Below are 22836 nucleotides of genomic sequence, written 5' to 3'. Positions count from 1 at the left end.
GATTTGCGAGCAATCTGGCCGGCCGAGGCCTCTGGCAGCCCTTGCCACGAGGGCGCCTGCGACCTTATCCACCGACTTCGCGAAGCTCGAAAGGGCGAAAAAAAGAGGGGCACGATCGATCTGGGCGATATCTCCGGCTCGAAAAGGGATATCGCGATGCGAAGCGCGATGGTCGGGGGTGTTGGGCGATGGACAGGAGGCGTGTCGGGGTGATGAAAGGGAGATGGTTGGACGTGAGGTCAGTCGGCGATGGGGCAACGAGTTTTCTGAGCCGCAAGCTCGCGCTAGCGGAGGCCCCCTAAAAGTCCGTCGCGCTAAACCCGGAATGGGGCCGTTCTGAAGTGGCAGTAAACCTACAGCCAATCACGCTGCAGTGATTGAGCTCGCAGTGGGGCGGCAACAAAGGAATTCATTTGGCTCCTTCACCGCCCGCCAGCCGCTTTCTTTGACCTTCGGCTTCACTGCCCAGCTGAATTCCCCCCGCCAGCGGTGAATTCGCAGTGACCATCCTCGACGCTGGATGTTCGCTCCCCGAAATCTCTCCCGGCCTTGTTTGCAGGCTGGGAAACGACTTATCCATCCCCCCCCCTGATTCCCGCGATTTCCCTTGCCGGTGCGAGCGAAAAGATCGAACAACATGAATTTGTCGCTCATCGATCCTTTCGTCCTGGCCCAGGACTATCCAGACACATTGTCCGAGAAGCTCAGTATGCCGCCCACGTCCACGTCCACAAATCGCCCCACGTTGATCACTGACCGACTTAGGAAGCGGGCATGCGACATGTCTACGGTTCAACCGCAAAGGAGATTACCTAGCATCCGGACGGGTTGGTTTCCGACAATAACCAGCATCCACTCTCCGGGCAAAATGAATAACCAAGCTCTAGGCCGATGGGACAGTGGTGATATTTGACGTGGAGACAAACGGAGTGGCGCGAAAGCTGCGAGGTCATACCAGGCAGATTCAGTCACTAAGGTACAACAACGTCCCCGAACTACGAGTCCCGGAGCAAAGTGCTAAAGTGGTCGCGGTGCAGTTGGTCCAGAGACGGTCGGTATCTCCTCAGCTCCTCACAGGATTGGAAATGTATCCTGTGGGATTTGAAAGACGGCTCCCGAGTGCGCACTGTCCGCTTCGAGGCACCTGTATACATCGCCGAACTACATCCTTACAACCAGTAGGAACCCCTCTATGTGTTCAGCAGCGCATTTCTAAATTCTTCTCCGTGCAGTTTGCTATTTGTAGCGTCCCTCTTCGAAGACCAGCCCGTCCTCGTGGACGTCACATTCCCCAAGCCAGTCAAACGAATTCTCCCTTCCGCTCCGTTTCGTCCTCCCCCGCTAAAGAACGAAGAAATCGACCCCGCCGTTGCCGCCAAACAAGCAGCTCAAGATGCGAAGCATTCCACGTGTGTTACAGTCTTCACCGCTCTGGGAAACCATATCATAGCAGGTACATCTAAGGGCTGGATCAATATCATTGAAACACAAACCTGCACCACAATACATTCCACTCGTCTCTGCAATGGTGTGGTGATCCTACTTCGCCTAGCGAGTAACGGCCGGGACCTACTAGTCAACAGCTCAGATCGCGTGATACGCACGATTCTCATGCCGGACCTCTCGCAATTAGGCATCGACCTGGAGCCTACCAACATCAAACTCCAAGTGGAACATAAATTCCAGGACGTGGTTAACCGCTTGAGCTGGAATCATGTCGCATTTTCTTCCACCGGCGAGTTTGTCACCGCATCCACGTTCATGAACCCCGACATCTACGTGTGGGAGCGGAGCCACGGCTCCTTGGTTAAGATCCTGGAGGGCCCCCGCGAGGAGCTGGGAGTGGTGGAATGGCACCCTGGCCGTCCGATGGTGGTAGCATGTGGCCTGGAATCCGGATGCATCTATACATGGTCGATTGTGACTCCACAAAAATGGTCGGCGCTGGCTCCTGATTTTGGCGAGGTCGAAGAGAACGTCGAATATGTGGAACGAGAAGACGAGTTTGACATTCATCCGGCAGAGGAAATCCATCAGCGTCGGTTGGATCAGGAGGACGAAGTCCCGGACGTGCTCACGATCGAACCAAACAAAAGCGGTACCGATGAGGATATTACATCATTCCGCATGCCGGTCCTCCTCGATATTTCGGACAGTGAAAGCGAAGACGATATCATTGCAGTCGGGCCAGGCACAATGAGGCGGCGAAGTCCGGGAGCCGGTCGGGACAGGGCGAATGCCAACGGAGATGGAGAGAAAGACAATGCCACCGGTGGCAGGAATGGTACCGCGCGAGGGCAGAAGGGTCGGCGGCGTTGAAGAGCTGCATGGCTATGGTGGCCCCAGACCGTTCCTCCCTAGGCACCCTTCTTTTCTTCTTTTTCCTTGGGACCTTTTATTGAGGCATCTGTTAGTCAGGCCGATCGGGTGTCATTAGGCGTTCGGTGGTTTTTTTCCCAAAGGGACACAGGGTTTTTTCTGGTATACATACTGTACACGGTTGGTGGGAGTCTTGGTGGAGACGACCAAGGACTGCAAATTTTCCTGTTTTGCGCCCCCTTTTTTTCTTGTCTTGTAAATATATATGCACCGTAAGTCGTTCAATAATATCAATGATACCGCCCTAAATAGTCGAGGAGAATTGAGAAACCGGGATATACGAATTTGCCAGAGGCGTAGCCAGGCTGCCAGGAAGACTCAGTTGATACTCTGTCAAAAATGGCGTGGCTCTTTTCCATCATCCGAGGATGTGGCATTGCGGGTTCCGAAAGAGGTCCAATGCCGCATATTATGTTTTGTAGCCTAGTCAGATGTCTCCTCCAATAAGCGCCATCTCCGGGTGCAAGACGGAACACATGTCGCTTACTCGGGGTTCCCAATTCTAGACCCTCTTGAGAATGACAGGAAATAGAACAAGCGAATTGCATGGCGACAGTCGACCATGCCCATATTCCTTTTGCGAGGAGATCGACTGCAGTGATAAACTTGCTAGGCCTGCAAGTGTGCGCGTCTGGAAGTGAGCCCTGTGAATTTGGCATGTCATGGCAGTCAAGATCACAACAAGATCTTGTCGGAAACTGGATGGAAATGCAAGAAGAAATGTGTAGTCTTGCGTGGCAAGCGAACCATACACAAGCACCGCATTGGACCATAGTACGATCAATGAACCATCGGCTTCCGGGCTTGGTATATGTGTAGTATGTTGTAGGCATGGATTTCCTTGTTAAAAGCTTCTGACTTGACCTCCGCAGCAATTTTCCTGATTTTCTCCAAGGGCCAATGATAGACGCGACTGAATGGCGCCAAGCTGAGGGTTTCGATGCTCTCGGAGATTGCCAGGTTGTACCAACGAGCGACAGTGCTCTCGTGATTATCCTGATGCCAGGGGTTGAGTGGCAATCCCACCATTTGATGATCAATTTCGGTGAAGCCCGCTTCCTCCAGTTCTTGGATAGTTAGGCGCGAGCTGTGAGCTATGGGTCGCATGCAGTCACGTGTCGCCTGTTTTAGGTATGAATACCAATTCCGAAGGGCCAATCCATCCAAAGAACGATCATCGCAGCGCGGTTCAAAGTCGATCTCAACCTGCTCAAACCAGGCACCGGGCCGAAGATGCGCCAAAACCTTTTTGTAAAGCGTGGGCCAGCGCACAACACTGCCACTGCCCATCTGCAGGTGAATAAGATCCCAGGAATCCTCCCCCAGGGCCCAGTTGCTCTCATAATCGAACGGCGCATAGAATTGGCAGTTCGGTGGGTGGTTGGAGGGTTGAATGGGAGCTAGATCCACCCCAGCAACAAAGGCATTGGGGTACTTGTGGGCGACATCGATGGACCAAATTCCTGTTCCGCACCCCAGGTCTAAAAATCTGCCATTGTGGGGGTGAGGGGCGTACATTAAGCTTTCTTCGACCCGTGCTACCGTAAATAGCTTGTGGAAGATGTCGAGGCGGTCCTGTTCCTGTTCGTCACACGGCAACATATACATTCCCTTGCGATATCCATGGTATGTTCGTCCGTTTTCTTCACAGAAAGGATCATGCGGTTCGGGGATCCTAAACGGGGCGAGTCAAGTATCCCAACATTAGTCGCCCAGTGGTTGATAGCAGGGAATCCGGTGGCAAAGAAGACCGTGAGGGGTATAGAGGCCACAAAAGAAAAACGAGAGACATACTTGCTACTAACAGTGCTCATTAGGCTTGGAGACCCATTGTGATTCCCACGCTCGTTGTTGGCCTGGTGTGTTTCTGGGGGCGTATTGGCCTGGTGTGACTCTGGGGGTGTCTGGTCTGTGATGACGTAGATGTCCATCGCATCCGAGCCGTGCCTCGAGCGGGCTGTGTCTGTCTCAGGGGTCCTTGCGGCTCGAGAGGCGTAAAAGTTGTGAGACGGAGACGAAGCCATGGTGATTGGGGGGAGGACGGCCTGCCGATTCTCTAGCATGAAGGCGAAAGGTATGAGATCTGTCCAACAACTAAGAAGCGAGTAATTTCCTGGAGACAGGGCAAGATATGCAGGATTTCCCACGGAGATTTATTGTCAACGGGGGTGGGTAACAACGGATGTTAGCCAACGAAATGTATGCAGGCTGCAGACGGGATAGACAGGTCGAACGGCAGGAGGCACATAGAGAGTAAGACGAGGTTGGATCGCGAAGGCGTCAAAGAGTGTATGGAATTGAAGCGCAATGAGGGGCTCCGCTTTTGCGGAAAGAATCAGTGGCAGAGAGGGAGGGGCGTGAGATTGCAAAAAAAAAAAAAAAAAAAAATGGGAAGGAGACAGCTAAGGATAGGAATGACAGCAGTCCACGGTTGTGTATAATTTTTTTCCCTCAAATCCACTTCGATCCGGACAGATGCATGTGCACACACGCGCGCACCGACAGGGTATGGGAGGTCCGTCAGAGACGCCCGGACACGAGAGGATCCGTAATGCGAAAGCAAAAGCGATACCCCCTCCCCGCGAGAATGGAACGCCGTCGGGGTAAACAACAAAGGTGAAGTAGCGGTCACGGCAACGGCATAGAACAACTCGATAACAGTAGTGGTGGTAATTGTATCGTCGCCGTCGTCGCCGTCGTCGTCGTCGTCGTCGTCGTCGTAGTAGCTGTCGTAGTAGTAGCAATAGTAGATAGTCGTTGGTGCTAGGCGTTAAGACGAACTAGCCATGGATCGGAGAGTGGACGATCGAGGGTCAAATCAATTGGAACAAGGCATCGGAGTAGACGACGGGGAAAACCCGAGGCCCGGGGGGAAGAGCAGAAGGAGGAAACGGGGGGAGGGGAGGGAGGGTCTAAGAGACTAAGACAGAGCGGGCGGAAAACGAAAATTGATGGATGGATGGAGAATAGTGAGCAGCAGACGCAGGAGCGGCGAGGCAAGCAATTCTGCCTTTAAGGTTGTTGCAGCCGCTGTCTTCTCCCCGTTGGGCCCACGGGCGCGAAGGCGGGGCGGATGGAGGGCCTCAGAATAGAATAAGGGGAGTCGGGGAAAGATCAGGGGGAAGCTGGCGGCTAGACTGAGGGAGCCTGAGTCGATGTTGTCGGCGTCGCGAGGCTGGATGTACCCAAGAAGTAGATGGTCCGAGTGAGTAGTGTGTAGAGGGCAGGCAGGTACCGTGGTACAGTGTACACACTATGAAGTACCTTACTCTACTACTACTATGTTAAGGCAGAGTAGGTACCTAAGCAGATACTGCTACCTACACAAACGGGGGGGTTCAAGGCCGACGGTGGGAAATACTGCCGCTATCGATCTGTTCCGTCCGGCGTCATTGGTTCTCTGCGCAAGTAAAGCCCCTCTCTCAACCATGGTACACGGCCTCCCTAGTGCTTCTGGGCAGCTACGCGGATCAGTAAAGTCCAAAAGGGCCCTGACGTTTGGATCAAAATCTGGTACCGATACCAGACGGCGGCCATCGTAGTCCTATCAATCTTCCATCGGCCAAGGCGAACGTCAAAGTTGGCCGGAGTTCCCTAAGGCAATATAATCCACGTCTGTGTGTCCCGTTCTGATCCTTAGGCGGATGCACGATGGCTCCCTGCCTAGGGGTGTCTGTATGGTACTACTACATACATACATACTAGAACTCATACAGAACACACTAAGGGGCTTAGTACCTGTCTAGGTACAGAATATCTGCTCCTCTGGTTGTCTGTACCGATGCATGTATGTAACCAGGGCGTGTCCCCGGGCCTGCATTTGTACTTGGACCTCTCTAGCCGTACCTAATCCACACTTACGTGCTGGATACATCCTCCGTACATATTATCATACACCAGGAAGAGCAGGGCTAAATATCTACTAATCCAAAAAAGCTGTATCCACCACGAGTCTGGTAGTTTAGCGCCTCCGATTTCCTTTATTAGATGGTATCTATCTGCTTTTTTTTATTTTCTTATTTCTTTTTTATTTCATTTCCCTTTTTCACTTTTTTGATTTTTCTCACTTCTCTACTGACACAATACGGAATACGGCACCCGTCCTACCGGGCACCCTTGTTCATTAACCATTCTCATCCTCTTCTGCACTCCAGATAGAGCAGAACGACGCCACTACCCAACTTGAGGCTGTCAAGCCGATGTCAACTCGGATACTCGGGCTCAAGCAGGGAGGCGACTGGCGGTTAATGATTGGAGTCCCGCGACGTCTCGGAATTCCCCTCTCGATTGACGTCCATCTTGCACCTGAGCGACCCGTTGTCCCAACTGACATTGGACTAGCTACCCGGTTTGAGTCAGTCAGCCATGTACGTAGTACGTAGCTGTGTGCGGGCGGGCTAGGCAGATTGGACGATGGGAAGGGGGAAGGGCGGGGATCATACTACTGCAGTTACTACTTAAGAGTCCGTATGTCGAAGGAAGAAACTAGAAAGCCAGTGGGAAGGGGCCGGGTCGACAGAGCGAAAAGGGAAAGAGCAAGAAAATCTTAAAGCGAGACGAACCAGGATCGAGCCATGGTCAACCACGGATGTGATGGGTCCTCAATCAACCTCCGGGCGGGATGCGGACCGTCTCCCACACTTAGTTGAATAAAGGAAAGTTTCCTCGGGGGCCACTAACGCACAATATCTCCGTGGGCCTAGTGGTTGCTGCCCGCGTTCTCAGGCACGCGGCACGACCAGCGTCAGGCAGCGTTACCAACACTCTGGTTGAAGGATTTGAAGCTTCGGGCGTGGCTCCCTTCCCAACCCTCGCCCGTAGCGCCCGAGGCAGGCAAACCAGAGCTGGTCCCAACCCTCCATCGCTCAGGGTCGCTAACCACGGCATTGCGTGCAGCCGCTCCGGTGTGGATCATTTGCTGAGGGGGCTCCATCCCTCCCTCCAACTCCAGCGGTCCAGCACACCACCAGGGTGGTTACTGGTTAGCTCCCCCCGTTGCCCGGCGTCGCTGGCAGAGCGTGGACTGTGGGAAGGATCGTGGTCGGAGATTTGTCGTGGGACCGTTGCCCGGCTGGTTGGACTGGAGAAGATGAGCATCAGCGGCATCAACATCATCAGCATCATCAGCATCATCATCATCATCATCCTCCTCCTCCTCCTCCTCTTCCTCCTCTCTTCCACATCGTGCCAGATGCTTTATCCCCCCGACGGATGTATATAAGCCGTGTCGGGAATTAACCCAGGTACTAAGATGGGTTCTCTCTCATATAGATAGAACGTGGTTTCCCTCTTCTTTTTTTCTTTCGAGGTACGGAGTATTGTGACACGAACCACCGACCTCTAGCTACGGTACGGAGGCCAGAGACCAGCGGCCAGCCAGCCCTCCCATCTCCTAAGGGAAAGGCTGGCTCGGGCTAGGTTACATTGCTGTACTCCGTAGGGAGTAAGTAGTACGGCCACCGCGGCCACTACCACCTCTTCCTGGCCCGGGCTGTCTGGACCATAAAACTTAATAATCCACCGGTTCTATCTGGATCAGCGTGAGAGCTGAGCCTGATCTGTGACTTCGAAGGCCGAACTGTTGGATGGTGAGGCGATATTTGAGGCCAGTTATCAGCAGAAGGGAGGTGGGGGGGGGACAATCTACTAGGGGACGAGGAAAAAGCAAAGAAGCGATTCGAAGGGGGAGGGATGACCAGGAAACGCCATGCCGGGCACACACTAGGGCGACGCATGTAGCATGTTCTCCGTATGCGCGTCGTCCCCTCCTGACGCCGGGCATACATATTGTGTACATGTGTCCCCCATCGAAGGCCATGGTCATCCGCTCGCTTGGCGCCGTAGCAGGCCGGCGTCTGGGCTAACGCTGGCAGTTGCCTTGTGACTTATCTGACCATGTTGATCGTTTCACCGCTTCCCAGACTCTCGGGTCGATGGTGGGTGGTGGTGATGCATGCAGTCTGTATTGTGCTAGTGTAGTACTTTGTGCCTGGGCAGCGTGCATCCGCCCAGGACGTGGGAACATCCCCGTCCAGCTTTAAATGCACGCACAAACCACTCCGACTAACCACCTTTGTAGACTATCTAGCTAAACCACTGGCCGTCCGGGCCCCGGGCCATGAACTCCCCCCCATCCTGCCATCCTTTCTCCTCTCTCCTGGCGTCACTAAAAACATTTACTACTTTACTAGGTGTCAAACCTAAGCAGATGTTGCCCTCGCGACGCTAGTCCGGAAACCAACTGCCATGCCATGCCCTCCCTTTCTCTCTATTGGACCTCGACTGACCAGATATTAACCCTGTTCCCGCCGGGCAACTAGATCAACTCCCACCGTGGGTGAAAGATCCCTCGTCATCGGTCTGCTGTGGTGGTGATCGCCCACCGGTACTACCTACTTACCATCTAGTGTGGTGATTCATTCACGGTCTCTTCTGCCTCCAAATGAGAATCCCCCTTCTTTCCCTTCAGGATGTACAATATCGCGGTTTTTGCGGTTTTAATTGCACTGTGCCTTGGTTCGGTCCTGGTAAATTATACGACTGGATCCGACTGGATCCCCTTCCCCCCTCTCCTCTCTCCCAACCCCCGTAGAGCGGGGCCGTTTTTTTCCCTCAGGACCAAAAACCCTCACTGCTCGTCCTTTCCCTAACCTGCACTGCACCTCCACCACCGCCAGTAGTTGTATCCACCGTCCGACGCCGACCCGGATTTCAACGCCCCCATCGGAAATATCAACCGCACGACTTGTTGCCCTGTTATTTGTCCACCCCTCGACCATGTGAGTCAGTCGTCGTCGCCCTTCCCCTACCGGAGATTGGGCCTAGTTGCGGTCGACCGTGGTAATGCCGACGCGAAGTCGAATCGACTGGCACATAACCCATCCAGGCTCTCGCAGCCACTTCTCCAGAGTTTGGTACCATATCACGCTTCTCGTATAAGCGCCCTTTCTACCCAAGGCAGCCCGTCCTGCTAAGTACTCCGGTCTGCCTTGGGAGGGGAGGAGAGAGGATTGCTTGTCCAGCACGGAGCCTTTGAGGGCCTCGCCGGCGTTACCATCGCCGACCCTCACGTCGCAGAGTGCGTCTAGCCTGGATGCCTCTCGCCCAGTCCGGGCGAGTCCACCACGTTCGACGGGCAAACATCTCCCCCGTTTTGAGGTTAGCATGGGAGCCGCAGAGAACAGATCAACGTCATGAGCCAAGTCCGCATCCATCCAGCCAGCAGCCACTTGTTTCCGCCTGGATTCGAATCGACCTTCCTGCAGCGTCCAGGGTTTGCTCTGGACGCAACTAACCGGTCAGTTTCAGTTTCACCTGCCACGCCTCCGACCATTTTCCAGCGTTACTTGGCGACAACCATCGTGCCGGAGAAAACAAGACAGCCCCGAATGCAGGCCAATGGCCTGCGACGAGGGTCCCCCGACCTTTATACCCTCGTCACCCTTGCGACCCTCGTGTTCCTACTCCTGGCATTCTACACACATACATACACGAGAGCAGGTACGAGATGCTGCTGCGCTAGTCGCACGAGGGCGAACCAATCCGTCGGCTTTCGCTCTGGATGGGTCGGGGCGTAACTACGCACATAATTGGACTGATGATCAACGATGGGGGTGGTCCTGCTGCCGCTTGACCAGGAGACTAACTCTGAATGGACTTTGTCTGGCCATCACCACTCCTCCCGGACGGTGATGCAGCCGTGTGTGTTTGCGCAGCGCCCATTCCTCGGCCACACCTCCATCCAGTGGTGCCAGACTGTCATCCCTGACCAACTTATTCTGGGAATTGAAACGACATTTGCAAGTCCGCTTCCAAGACACTTAGCAGTGCGGCAGTGCATAGTTACTAACTATCTATCTATCTGGCTAAGAATTATTATTAAGTGTCTTTCGGTCTTGAGGGGGGCGATGGTCACCCGAAAGGATTGGACTTCAATTCGTCTCCTCTGCCCACCAGGGATCCACAGGGCTATAGTGCTGCGAGCGACCTTTCCCGACCATTGACCAATCCCATGTCCAAAGCAGCTGGTGACTTAGATTATTGTGGCTACGGGTTGCAACTGCACAAGGACCATAGCTATAATGGTCCCTCCCCTCCTCCTAACTACTACATTCTTGCTCTTGTAATCCAATAGTTCAGATTATAATTGACCATCCAGATCCATCTAACCCCAACCCCCCCCCCTTTCTTCTTCTCATCACCGCCCGCGTTATGCGCCTTCTCGTGATTTCCAGGGATCTAGCGTCCCCTCAACCCCGGCGACGCATATCGGCTTCCTCGGTGAGTCAGGGGGCTACTTGGCTGGTCTGCGCACCTGGTACCTACATGATACGTGCAAAATGCAAAGTGTGCGGGCTCACTTCCGCGGCCTCCTAGCGCATGTTCAAACACGCCGGACACTCAGATCAATGGAGTCGCTTGAAGCATTTTCCCGTCACAAAGCCCGCTAGGTGCACTGGCCTCATGAGACACATCCACTTTCTCGGGGATGGCAGGCTTGCGCCGTTGGAGACGTGTATCTAGCCGTCTTGCCCCATCCGCCCATCTATCTAGCTATCCATCTATCCATCCCTTGGAAGGCGTATACTTACATACCAGTATACCTGAGTATGGAGTGGGTGGAGTCTATGGATAGCATGTTTGCATCCGCATACCAGAGCCAAGAAAAGCGACAGGTCTAGACACTCCATTCTAGCAGTTCTTGGTAAGCAGGATCCTCTCTGACAGTTCATTTTGATCGCCAACTATTTACATCGACCCATCCTCTACGGGGAAGAGGTATCGTATCGGCCGAGTGACTGTGGCTACCTATTATTGAGATACCCCATCGCTCAACTCTTCTCCCATCTCCAAACATATTTCCCTGCCAGATCGATCATTCTTAAAATTTCATGATATCGGAGACTTGAAAACCGCCAAGAAGTCAACAGACTATAATCAATAGAACTATGCAAACACAACCAAACAACCCAACAATAAACCCCGATCGACCATAAAGACCAATCGAGCCTTAGAACACCAGCCAGATAAATCAGCAACCCATAGGGCCCGATGTGAGTCTTCAGTTCCCAATACAAATGGTCAACAATAATCGCATTGTTCTTGGCTTGCTTGCGGCATTATGCTACCGCCGGCGCTGACAGTAGTACTGGCAGAGCCCTCCTATATTAACTAACTGGTAGTATAGTATCACGCCGGCGGTCTTTAGGCTAATGCTGCCTAGTATAGTAGTACCATGTGTGCCGCAGTCCGCACATGGTAGGCACCTGGCACACATGGTAAAAACAGGGTTGGTTTTGTTTAGTACTGGTGTCTAGTTGATAAGGTGCAGGTGTAGCGTTGGGACTTGGCACGGCGTCCAGGCTAGAGGAGAGGGGTATATGATGCTGCTATGAAGAGATGGGTAGGGATATACATAGTTATTGTGCGGTGCATGGTTGGTAGTGGACTCGTTGTGATTTCCTGTTTGGTCTATTCTGCTGGGGAGGTTTGAGGCATTGGATTTATAAAGTAGTAGTACTAGGAAGAAAATATATTTTTCTTTCAGTTGGAAGGCCCTAAGCTCTATGTAAGGAAACGGCTAACTACTACTTTAACCCTTCAACAGGAAAGCACCACCACCCATAGTATTTTTAGGATGTATTTAAACCAACCCCTCTTTCCGCCCCGCGACTACTACTCTCTGGGTTACTACGCTGCGAGTCCGAGGTCCTCTATTTATATATACCTCGGTATTCTGTATGATTTCATGGAGATAGGATTGTTTACGTTATTGATCAATCGGTTCCGGAAACCAGATTAAATAAATGAATGATCTTGCCATGTGCGCACTTTAAACTAGATTACTAGTAATATATATTGACATTTATCTGCACCCGTGAACAAACATGGTATGGTCTGGGGTTGAATTAATTAATTAATAACTAGTATCTTAGTAAGATCCAAGCCTGTAGATCCAGAAACACAAAATGAAAGAAAGTCCGAAAAAAAAAAAAACATTGCCACTACTATTCAAACGAATACAGTAAGCACTATGTACATGTATTCAAATGTTGAATGCAACAGCATCAGTATAAGAGATATGAAAAGAAAAACAAAAATAGTCGCGCCCGGTATCGAACCGGGAACCTTCTCGGCGCTCGAGACGAATCTCACATGCTGTGAACGAGAAATCATAACCATTAGACCACGCGACTTGGGTAAAATTAAAGTTTCAATTTTGCCATCATGAGCCTGGCTGCTTTGATCCAGTAATTCTTATCGTTGGTTAGTTATCAGCCGGTCGGTCTGTTGCTTGCGGAGTTTGATTTTTTTTTTTTTCCCTTGCGCGGTTACTCCGCTCCTTCTTTCATCCTCGTTGTTATTCTACTATTGCTTTCGCTTGGGTGTGAAGTGTCTCTCTCTTCTTATTTATACCCATCAGGAGACTATCTTTAACCACTGCTGTCTGTGGTATCTATCTCGTTGTCACATCACCCACCCACCCTCCGACGAGTCGCGCGACGGCTGAGCGATGATTTGATCCATCCGCTTATTTACCACCACCACCACCACCATCACCATCACCAACTACCGCAACAACTACAACCACCCACACCACCTCAACCACTCAAAATTCGAAATAAACGGAATGGACGCCCAAGCCTACCTCCTTCGCCTCGGCTGGTCCGGCCCCGGCAACCCCCTCAACCCAAACCGCCGCCCGGACACGCACAGCGGGCTGGGCCTCACACGACCGATCCTAGTCGCACGCCGCCAAGGCAACCTCGGTGTGGGCAAGACGACGACGAAAGACCCGACGAATCAGTGGTGGCTGCGCGGATTCGAGGATGCGCTCAAGGGCGTCGGCACCGAGAGCAGTGCGACGGGGAAGAGCAGTCGCGCGCCGAATGCGTTGACCAGTGAGCTCTATCGCCATTTTGTGCGCGGGGAGGTTGTGCCAGGGACGTTGGGGGGGTTGAAGGAACGGGAGGAGAAGGAGAAGGGGAGTGAGGAGAAGGCGAGGAAGGAGACGAAGGAGGAGAGGAAAGCGAGGAAGGAGGAGAGGAGGGTCAGGAAGGAGGGGAGACGGGTTAGGAGAGAGGAGAGGAAGAAGAAGAGGGAGGAGAGGGAGGCCAGGAGGGTGGAGAGGAGGGAGAAGAAGGAGTTGAAATTGAAGGCGAAGGCAGAGAAGGAGCAGAGCAAGAGCAAGAAGGTGGAGGAGCATCGTCCCGAGGAGGATTATCCCACGCCGCCGGCGACAGAGCTGGAGCAGACGGAGTCGAGCGGGCGGGACGAGGCAGAGGTGAAGGAGAAGAAGAAGAAAGAAAAGAAGGACAGCAGCAAGAAGAGGAAGACGCGGGAGTCGTCGTCGGACGACGGGTCGAAGAAAAAGTCCAAAAAGTCCAAGGACGAGAAGAAATGAGCTGGGCTGATTATCACGCTGGATCGGGGACTTTCATGTATGTAATTGATAGATTTAGACTTGTAGATACCCATGGCTTTGCCGCTTGGCTGTTCTTATTCATGAATAACACGCGCATTACTCGTTATGGTCTTCCTAGCTGGTATGAAGAGTGGTGCCTAGTATCTGTATCTACCTACTTCGACTCCGCAGGCAGCCTCCCAGGCTTCCCCGAGAGGATCCAAGGCCGTCTATCCCAGAACTCATCCCTGATGATATCGACATGGTCGACGACCACCTGCGCTTTCCGACGCAGTTTGCGGATCTTCTCCTGCTGTGACTTCGAAGGGATGCCTGCCTGCAGCGGCGTTGTTTCTTCCTCTTCTTGTTCCTTGCTAGAGCCCGCCTTCACGTCCTCCAATTGATACTAGGTCGGGTCAGCACAACACCACACCAAGATAAAGCGCACACATACCTGGCGATAAATCACACTGCCCTTCTTGTATATATCCTCCTCATTGTTGTAGTTGATCCCGAACCTCTTGAAAAGGATCTCATTCTTGTCGGACGAGATAGTGCCCTGTCACTCACACTTTAGTCCCATACCACCACCACCACCAACCTCAACCTCATATGCAAAATAAACTAGAAAAATAACACACCTTCAACTCCTGCTCCGCATCGGTATTACTCATCCCACCCTTCAACACCATCATCCAGAACGTCGTGTTATAAAGATTATTAATATGGCCTGCTGCGCATGAGCACTTGTCCACAGACCGAAGGAGAAAAAGCAAAGTACTCACAATCCACCTGCCTCCAACTCATATAATCTCTCAGAATCCTCGAGTTCGGATACATGACTGCTCTCCCGTCAAACGAGGGAAGACCGCCCGGCTGCAGCGGCGTATCTGGAAAATACGTCCCCCAGAGGTAGATATAGTACCCCGTGAAGGTGGATACGATAGTTGTTACGAGCTTGCTGTATACCCGACATGGTCAGTCTGCGCTGACAGGAATTGTCCAAAGGGGAGAGTAGAGAGGGAGAGGAGGAGGAGGAGGAGGAGGAGGAGGAGGAGGAGGAGGAGGAGGAGGAGGAGGAGGAGGAGGGGATATACTCACGCACTGCGCCGCTCGAAGAGCTGGCAGCTGGGGTGGAAGGCGAAACTAGGCTGGGTCAGTACTATCACATCACGCACACAAGGGCATTGTGTCAGTGGTTAACAGACCTGAACTCATCGCTGACGCCGTACGCGATGCACAGATCGGGGAGCTCCTTCATGACTTCGGCGGCGGCGGCGTTCATGAGGTCCAGGGCCCGGCGGTCGTTGGGCTTGATGAAGCCGTAGCGATCGGAAAGTCTATTCGGGTCGTCAGTTCCGAATGTACATGAACTTGGGGGGTTTTGGATAAGGGTTGCAGGTAGCTACCCCAAAGCGGGTGCCCAGAGACTACTAGCAGTGTAGGGAACTGACTTGTGGAAGCCTCTGCCATCGATGCGGACCACAATCCATGTGTTGGGGAGTAAGAGGTCCGGTTGCTCGAAGGACTTGACGTATTCGTACCTGGAGGGGGTGTTAGCTATTTATTCCGTGGATGTTTGAAATTAGATGGGATGTATACTTGGAGTTTGCCATTCTGATTAATTTCCTGGTAGGAAGAGGTCCTGTCCGTGGCTGGTGTTGCGCAGGAGGCGGGTCAGGCTGGAGATGCAAGAATGAATATTCTGGTGGGGATGAGGGACGAACCGAACCGCTTTCCTCGCCCAACTCTGGCTCTGCTGCCACGTCTTATACGATGGAAATTTTGAAGGCCTTTGAGAGACCAACGACGTCTTTGTATGATTTTTACTACCCCTTTACAGCCACATAATGGAAAATTCAATGAACGACTTGGATCACAAAAGAGCCAGACACGGAGTGCCAAAATGACTTCTATCGAACTAACTAGGAAATTATAGAGAATGCTAGAGCCACACTGGTGATGAAAAGCCCCACAGCTGGAAGCTATCAGAAACGCCAAGATGTACTACCCTAAGTACGGATGCTGGAAACTAAAGAAATGTGAAAGAATGTAGCTGTATGTTCAAGATGCATGCATCTCTTCGGCTATGTCCTCATCCTCTGCCTCGCTGGCCCGCTCACTAGGCCGCTCGCTCGTCTCGCTAGGTGCTCTGTCAGATTTCCTGGACATGCGGCTGAAGAACCCCAGGCTGCTGCGGGTCGACCGATCTGCCGAGGGGGCGCTGGATACAGTGCTGTCGATGCTCTTCGCTAGCTGCGCTTCGTGATGCCCGTCTTCGTCAATGTCTCCTTGCAGGGGGTCACCCTTCTTAGAGAAGAGACCGGATCGGTCCTTCCAGGAACTGAACTTGCCGGAGCTACCCTTCCGGGTGATTTTGCGAATAAAGGACTCTTTCGAGCTGCCGTTATCCAACGAGCCACCAGAGGGCAAGCGCTCCAAGGACTCATACGAGTCGCCAGTGAGGATCGAGAAAGACCGTGAGTCCCTAGAGGCACGCGATTCCGAAGGGGAGCCCTCATCCATGAGGAAGTCAAACTGGACATCCATATCCTTCTCCCCCGAGTGTTCCTTTTCCTTGCTCTTGTCCGAGCGTTTCCCGAAGATCTTGAAGGAGGGTGCGGCAGGGTTCAGCTTTGGAGTGACCGGCCGGTGGGAGGAGGATGGCCGTGTGCCGATCGGCGCTTGTAATGGCCGCCCCTGCCGCTCAAAAGAATCCTGGAGGAAGTCAGGCTCTCCAGTGAGGCTCAGAGGCAAATGACCAGAAGAGCCGTACTGGGTCGATGGCCGGCGGGACTGGACTCTCGACCAGGTTGACGGTGACGCCCAATCGAATCCCAGAGGACTCCGGTGGCCGTGCTTTTCTGCCGACGGCCAGCCAAAGTGGCGGTTGTCCGTAGAGGGATGAGGAAGCTGGTTCTCAAAGGAAAAGGTTGACGAGGGACGCGGAGACAAAGAATCCCGACGGACCTTACCCAGGATAGATGAAGGATCGATAGGATCGTGCCTAGGGCTGAACTGGTTGTATCCGGTGCCGAGATCGGAGTTCTCGCCGGTCTTGAGCAAGCTGCTACTTCCGCTGCCAAAACCAAACCGACTGGGCGAGAAGATGCTAGAAATGGCAGTCCGACGAGACGGAAGATGGTCAGAGGAGCTATCAGTGGTGGCGCCTGTTGTATTGCTCCGAGGGAATAATGACATCGGGTTCGCCCAGTTGCCTGTATAGCTCAGCCGACGGCGCCTTGCCCCAATGGGATCCATCTCATCCACATTACGGGGGAACGACTGACTTTGTCCTGGTTTCAGACTGCCCAGCAGTGGCGGTTCGTCAGCAAGCGTCTTACCGCGAGGGCGATGAAAGCCAAAGAGCCCAGACAGTCTCCGCGACGCACTCTTGGGTGCCTCGGCCACATCTAGGTTCACAGGCTGAGAGTCAGCCTCTTGAGGGCGAGGTTGACTCTCGTGCGGACTGGCGAAAAGGCTAGCGGGACGGCTTCCGGGGGAATCGGGCGAGGGTGGGGCGTGGGGGAAGTCGAGCTGTGCGCCAGACTGCTCAAGGTTGGAAAATCGAGAACGAACGACTGGTCGGGGAAGCTCGGGCGATTCCTCGTCTCCAAGAAGGTCGGATGGGAGTAGTGCGTCTGCGCGAGGGCTCATCTGAGGGTTTCCGAGAGATAGATCGGCATAATTCCTGGTGGTATCTGACTGACTCGGCAAACTGGGAAGTGTCATCCCATTGGTAATGTTGAAGAAGGCAGAAGTAGGCCCAAAGGTGGGTGAGTTGGTAACGGGAGGATTGTAGCTGATACCGCCGGAAAAGGATGGCTCCATAGCCGTATAGTTCATGGGCGAGGAGACATTGCTGGTGAGCGAACTGCGGTGCCGGCGAGGGGCTCGGATAGTCGCAGTGTTGGAGAGATCCAGATCGAGAGCTGGCAGAGCGAACGGCCCCGTGCTGCTGGTTCGTTGGGTACTCAGCCACTTCAGACGCTCCTGAGCCTCTTGGTACTGCTGCTGGGCCTGGGCATGGAGGCTCACGAGAGTAGCGTAGCGGGCCTGGAGACTGCCCAGCTTGATTTCCCACTGCCGGGCTCGCTCGTTGTCAATCTGGTCCAGCTCTCTCCCGTCCTCGGTATCCGCTCCCTGATGAGTCTTTCTTTCCTCCTCGAGCTTCTTGATGCGTCCGCCCTTGTCCTGAATCTCGTCATCAATGACCTTCATATCCGCATGCTCCTTCGCGATCTTCTCCCGAACCTCATCCCCACGTGTCTTTCCCTCCTCTTCAACCCGAGCCTTTTCCTCCCTCGAGTCGGCTGCCTCACTAGTGAAGTTTTCAATCCGCTCCCGCCACCGGACAATGTCGGACTTCCGCTTCTTGCGCTCGGACTCTTTTTGCTGCAAGAGTCGTTCACGCTTCGCCTTCTCACTCTGCACGGTACGATTGACACTTTCCAGCTTGTAGACGTGCTTCTTCAGATCACCACTGGCTTCATCCTTCTCCTTGACTCGCTTTTTCAGGTCGTCCCGCTGTTTCTCCAGTTCCTTCAGAGTGGTCGCGTGCTCTTCGTCCTCATCGGTGGCCTGCTTTTCCACGGTCTCATTTTCGTGCTGCAGCGATTTCAATCGGTCGGCGAGTTGTTCGAGGGTTTCGTCGTGATCGTCGGTTGTCGCACTCTTCTGCAGCTCCTCCGCATGGCCATGTGATACATCCGCCGCGCTTGCTGCAGGAGACGGTTTCCGCCCAGCTGAAGAACGCTTCGCTTGGAGTTGTCCGCCACTATGTTCTCGAGACATGACCGGGGCCGATGGAGCCGCAAGACCGGCGGTGGACCGGGGAATGGATGCTCGGATGGTAGGGGTGCCGACCGGGGCATTTTGCTGAGTCTGGGACAAGGGAAGCGATTTTGTGCGCACATGGATAATCGCACTCGGGGTTTGGAAGTTGGCGGCGCTAACGGAGAGAACGCAGATATGGTAGATGCTGCCGGGGACCAAGTTCAAGATTTCGACCGCGGTTTCGGCTCGTTTCGATTCGCCCACTAACAAGCATTAGTATCACACAGAGAGTCGAAGGAGCGATTGCCGGAGGTACCCTTGATGCCGTTCAGCTGGATGATATGTTTGTGGATGGAGTTGTGGAACTCGGGCTGTTTCCAGGCGATGCGAATCTCACGGGCGGTGATCTCTTCGAGGGTGACTTCTGGAGGCGGAGGAATGTCCAGCCCGAGCTTTTCCACCAGCTGGTCGTTGGGAGTCTGACAGACCTGCCACGCACGATACAGCAGCCTTGATGTCAATCGATTAGCTAATGGCGGTCTCCACGTGAAGTGGAAGAGATGGGGGTATACCAGATCAGAGCCCAGAGGATGGTGACTGCCAGGAAGAGAGCCATGACGCCTCGTACCCTCACTCGGGGGACCACGCTGGGGTAGGCGTCGAAGGAGAGAAACAACGGCTCATACATCCCAGCGTCCGCGACCCATGGAGGGGAGAAATGAGGGGAGAGGACAAGCGACCTGGTGGAAGGCAGTGAAGGAGGGACACGACCAGTTCAGACCCTTGGGAATGGGAATTAATCCGATGCGCCGCGGAGGCTGCCGAGAGTGGGACAGATCACCTGACAAAAAAACTCCGCTGAGTCAGAAGTGAGTCAGCCAAGGTTCTGCTTTCCCAAAAACCGGACGGGGACTAGCGTAGCGCCCGCCTCCAGAGCCGAGGAAGGCAGAAACCCAGGCAGCCAGACGATGGCAGCCAGGTGGCCCAGGCAGAACGGCAGGACGGCAGCAGCCGGGACCGGTTGGGCTGTTGAGGCCCGCGGCCTGGAGAACGCCTCTCCCAACAACTACCAAACGGCCAACAGCTTCAAATTCGGCCCCGTTTCCTTCTCTTGGCCTCACCTGCATGTCTGTCTGATCCGCCTGCCTCACAGGTTTCCACTCGCTTCCTTGTGTGGTCAGATGCGTGCGTGTCAGCTCCCTTGTCTTGCAAGTGACCGTCTCAGTCTCTCTTTATTGATCCCACTCCGGGGCATGTCTGTCGGGCATTGTCACATGGGCCGTATGTAGGCGGCAATTCCTGCTCCTCCCACGTCTAACCTCCAACCCCCCTCCCCTATCCTCGGTGCCTTTGTGTGTGCGTTGTGCACCCCCCTTGATCTCTTGCGATCGTTCAATCTTTGCTAGAGAATCCAGGGAAATTCCCTGCCATTCTTACAGGATGCAATACGTCCGAAGCATCAGTGGTTCTGTCTCCAAGACATGGAACTCCATCAATCCAGCCACCTTGAGTGGGGCTATCGATGTGATCGTGATCGAACAAGAGGATGGTTCGTCGCCTTTCCTTTGCCCTGTCGAAGGGGAAGTTGTTAACCCACTGGCTGTAGGAACCCTCGCGTGTTCACCATTCCATGTTCGCTTCGGCAAATTCTCCCTGCTCCGTCCGTACGAGAAGAAGGTACCGTCCGCCCGTGTCAACCCAGTCGCTCAGCATAACTAAGGTCTTATCAAGGTGGAATTCTCGGTAAATGGTGTCAAACAAGGTTATTCGATGAAACTGGGTGAGGGCGGGGAAGCATTCTTTGTCTTCGAGACAACAGATGAGATCCCCGCCGCGCTGCAGACGTCGCCATTGGTATCGCCAACTAGTAGCCCAAAAATGCGCAGCGAAGAGAACCTTCCATCGGCTTTTCAAGAACCGGAATATCTTGATCTCGATCGATCATCTCATGGCAGTTTGCCCGATGGCAAAATGTCCGCCGATCTTCCCCTGCTATCGAGGGGAATGCGGGCAACTAGTGATTTGGGTAAGACTTCGCGGTGTTGTGTGTTGTGATCAATGCTGATAGTTGCAGGTACCATTACACCTCTTTCACGGTCGCCGGACGACCCCACTTTGGGCAGGTCCCGTTACGGCTCGTTTGGCGATGAACCCGGAAGAATAGATCGGATGGCCACAGATAGTGTTCTGTTGACCAAGAGCCGCTCCAACAGTGTTAGCGTCGTGGATCAAGTATACGGAGTGCAGCCCTCTGCGGCGAGCGTGTCGAGCGATGATGCCGGACCGAGCGACCGGTCGAGAAGCCCTCCGCCGATTTCGCCGGAGGACGCGATGTCTCGCGCTGTGTCGCTATCGAAGAAGCTGACTGGATCGAATATCCCATCTCGCATCACTGACGCAGGTGATCTCGTGCTCGACATGACTGGCTACAAGAGTAACGAGGACGATGCCCTCCGCGCGGAAGTTCTCGCACGAAAGATTCTCTCCGAGGAACTAGAGGGAAATTATGATATTGGGGCTCTTATCGGGGCAGACGAGCATGGAAACCTGTGGATATACAGCAGTGAGGAAGCGAAAGAGGCTGCCAATCGCCGCGCCACGTTCAACGCGATGAGACCGGGCTCCGCCATGAGCGAGAATGCCATGTCCGATCCGGGTTATCACAGCGATAGCGACAAGTCCCTGCAGGACAAACCGCTGACCGCTCGACACTATCGCACGCAGTCCGACGTTCAACCCGGCTTTCCCACCCCTCCGCAGTCGCCCGCACAGGACTCTTTGACCAAAGAGCCTGCCCGGAACTACGCGAAGACCTTGCGTCTTACAAGCAACCAGCTCAAGGCCATGAACCTGAAGCCGGGTGCCAATGATATGTCGTTTAGCGTCAACAGAGCCACTTGCACGGCGAATATGTACCTATGGAACGGAAACACGCCCATCGTTATCTCCGACATCGATGGGACGATCACCAAGTGAGTTGCCTTAATGGTCTGTCGTGCATGTGACTAATAACCTGCAGGTCTGACGCCTTGGGCCATGTGTTGAACATGATTGGTCGGGATTGGACGCATGCTGGCGTGGCCAAGCTGTACACGGATATCGCCAACAACGGCTATAATATTATGTACCTGACGAGTAGATCGGTAGGCCAGGCAGACCTCACCCGAACCTACGTTTACGGGGTTCGTCAAGAGGGATTCCGGCTACCTAAGGGGCCAGTGATCATGAGCCCGGACCGGACGATGGCGGCGCTCAGACGGGAGATCTACCTGAGAAAGCCGGAGGTATTCAAAATGGCCTGCCTGCGGGATATCCTGGGTCTTTTCAATGGCAAGGAGAATCCGTTCTACGCCGGGTTCGGCAACCGGCTTACGGACGCGTTAAGCTACCGGTCTGTGAACATCCCTTCGACGCGGATATTCACGATCAACTCGAATGCAGAGGTGTCCCTGGACCTTCTCAGTTTGAACAAGTACAAGAGCAGCTATGTTTCGATGAGCGAGCTGCTGGATCACTTCTTTCCGTCGGTCAGTTTGCTGGTACAGGCTGGAGGCGAAGAGTACACCGACTTCACCTACTGGAGGGAGCCCCCGCCAGATCTGGAGGACTTTTCGTGTACGGACAGTGAAGCGGAAGATGACGACCAGGGCGAGGAAGATGAAGAGGAAGAGGAAGATGAAGACTATGATGGGGAGCTGAGCGATGACGAGGGGAGTGACGTTGATGAGGAAGCCGGGGAAGATCTCGGCGCCAGCTATATCTCCCAGGACTCTGTCGACGGATCCGAACTGGCCGATGGCAGCAGTCTCCGGCCGGATGAGGTCGCAGAGGACAAAGACGAGATCGAGACCGACGTGGAGCCGGAGGCGCCGCGGTTGAAGTCCAACCCTGGGTCTCCGAAGCGTTGATGGGTGGCCATGACATCCACTCAGCACCGGCGACAACCGCGTGACTCCGCGCCGATACCCCGTCATGAGACGAGTCGCAGTGCGTATGGATTGAACATTTTGCATGGAGGGTGTTAGTGTTGATAGAATAGCATCTGGCGTTGCACAGGTCGCATAGCCATATTGTTGCTTGTTCGGTTGCGCATAATGTACGATAGCAGTGAGAGAATGGTCCGCATAATACTACATACTGGACCTGAATAGAAGTGGATCCGAGCACAATCATAAGACCTGAGTGTTACTGTTTCTGATCTCTTCACTTGCGGAGCGGACTCGATAGAATACCTAATATGGACTAGCGCGGAGCCTCGAGCGGAAGAACGAACGTTC

General features: G+C 53.8%; 5 protein-coding genes and 1 non-coding gene across 6 annotated transcripts; 3 read left to right on the top strand and 3 right to left on the bottom strand.

Annotated features, from left to right (window-relative positions):
* Positions 1-495: 495 nt before the first annotated feature.
* Positions 496-2617, top strand: BO70DRAFT_357157 (Set1-mediated histone H3-K4 methylation subunit Swd1). Its single transcript, XM_025541968.1, has 5 exons — positions 496-707; positions 766-827; positions 888-976; positions 1038-1178; positions 1233-2617. Exons 1-5 carry the CDS (start codon positions 638-640, stop codon positions 2317-2319), a joined length of 1449 nt encoding a protein of 482 aa, XP_025403753.1. The 5' UTR covers positions 496-637; the 3' UTR covers positions 2320-2617.
* Positions 2618-3159: 542 nt separating this feature from the next.
* Positions 3160-4683, bottom strand: BO70DRAFT_383699 (class I SAM-dependent methyltransferase; the record flags this gene model as incomplete). Its single annotated transcript, XM_025545597.1, has 2 exons — positions 4174-4683; positions 3160-4054 (listed from the first exon to the last, which is right to left on the bottom strand). The coding sequence occupies exons 1-2, from the start codon at positions 4440-4442 to the stop codon at positions 3160-3162; spliced, it is 1164 nt and encodes a 387-aa protein (XP_025403752.1). The 5' UTR covers positions 4443-4683.
* A 7796-nt stretch (positions 4684-12479) lies between these two features.
* On the bottom strand, positions 12480-12575 carry BO70DRAFT_t1. The gene has a single exon. It is a non-coding gene; the product is annotated as a tRNA-Val (tRNA).
* Positions 12576-12732: 157 nt separating this feature from the next.
* BO70DRAFT_357155 (uncharacterized protein) lies at positions 12733-13895 on the top strand. Its single transcript, XM_025541967.1, has one exon. The coding sequence runs from the start codon at positions 13010-13012 to the stop codon at positions 13781-13783; it is 774 nt and encodes a 257-aa protein (XP_025403751.1). The 5' UTR covers positions 12733-13009; the 3' UTR covers positions 13784-13895.
* A 2-nt stretch (positions 13896-13897) lies between these two features.
* BO70DRAFT_357154 (tRNA guanylyltransferase) lies at positions 13898-15485 on the bottom strand. Its single transcript, XM_025541966.1, has 8 exons — positions 15386-15485; positions 15238-15327; positions 14992-15123; positions 14885-14929; positions 14569-14744; positions 14425-14513; positions 14238-14342; positions 13898-14189 (listed from the first exon to the last, which is right to left on the bottom strand). Exons 1-8 carry the CDS (start codon positions 15397-15399, stop codon positions 13959-13961), a joined length of 882 nt encoding a protein of 293 aa, XP_025403750.1. The 5' UTR covers positions 15400-15485; the 3' UTR covers positions 13898-13958.
* Positions 15486-19644: 4159 nt separating this feature from the next.
* BO70DRAFT_357151 (putative lipin Smp2) lies at positions 19645-22742 on the top strand. Its single transcript, XM_025541965.1, has 5 exons — positions 19645-20108; positions 20166-20236; positions 20291-20585; positions 20634-21531; positions 21579-22742. Exons 1-5 carry the CDS (start codon positions 20000-20002, stop codon positions 22465-22467), a joined length of 2262 nt encoding a protein of 753 aa, XP_025403749.1. The 5' UTR covers positions 19645-19999; the 3' UTR covers positions 22468-22742.
* The last annotated feature ends 94 nt before the right edge of the window (positions 22743-22836 follow it).

Source organism: Aspergillus heteromorphus (genome assembly GCF_003184545.1).
Source record: "Aspergillus heteromorphus CBS 117.55 chromosome Unknown BO70scaffold_1, whole genome shotgun sequence".
NCBI classification, from domain to species: Eukaryota; Fungi; Ascomycota; class Eurotiomycetes; order Eurotiales; family Aspergillaceae; genus Aspergillus; species Aspergillus heteromorphus.
Note: the sequence above shows the minus strand (reverse complement) of the source record. Positions and strands in the feature narration are given on the sequence as shown.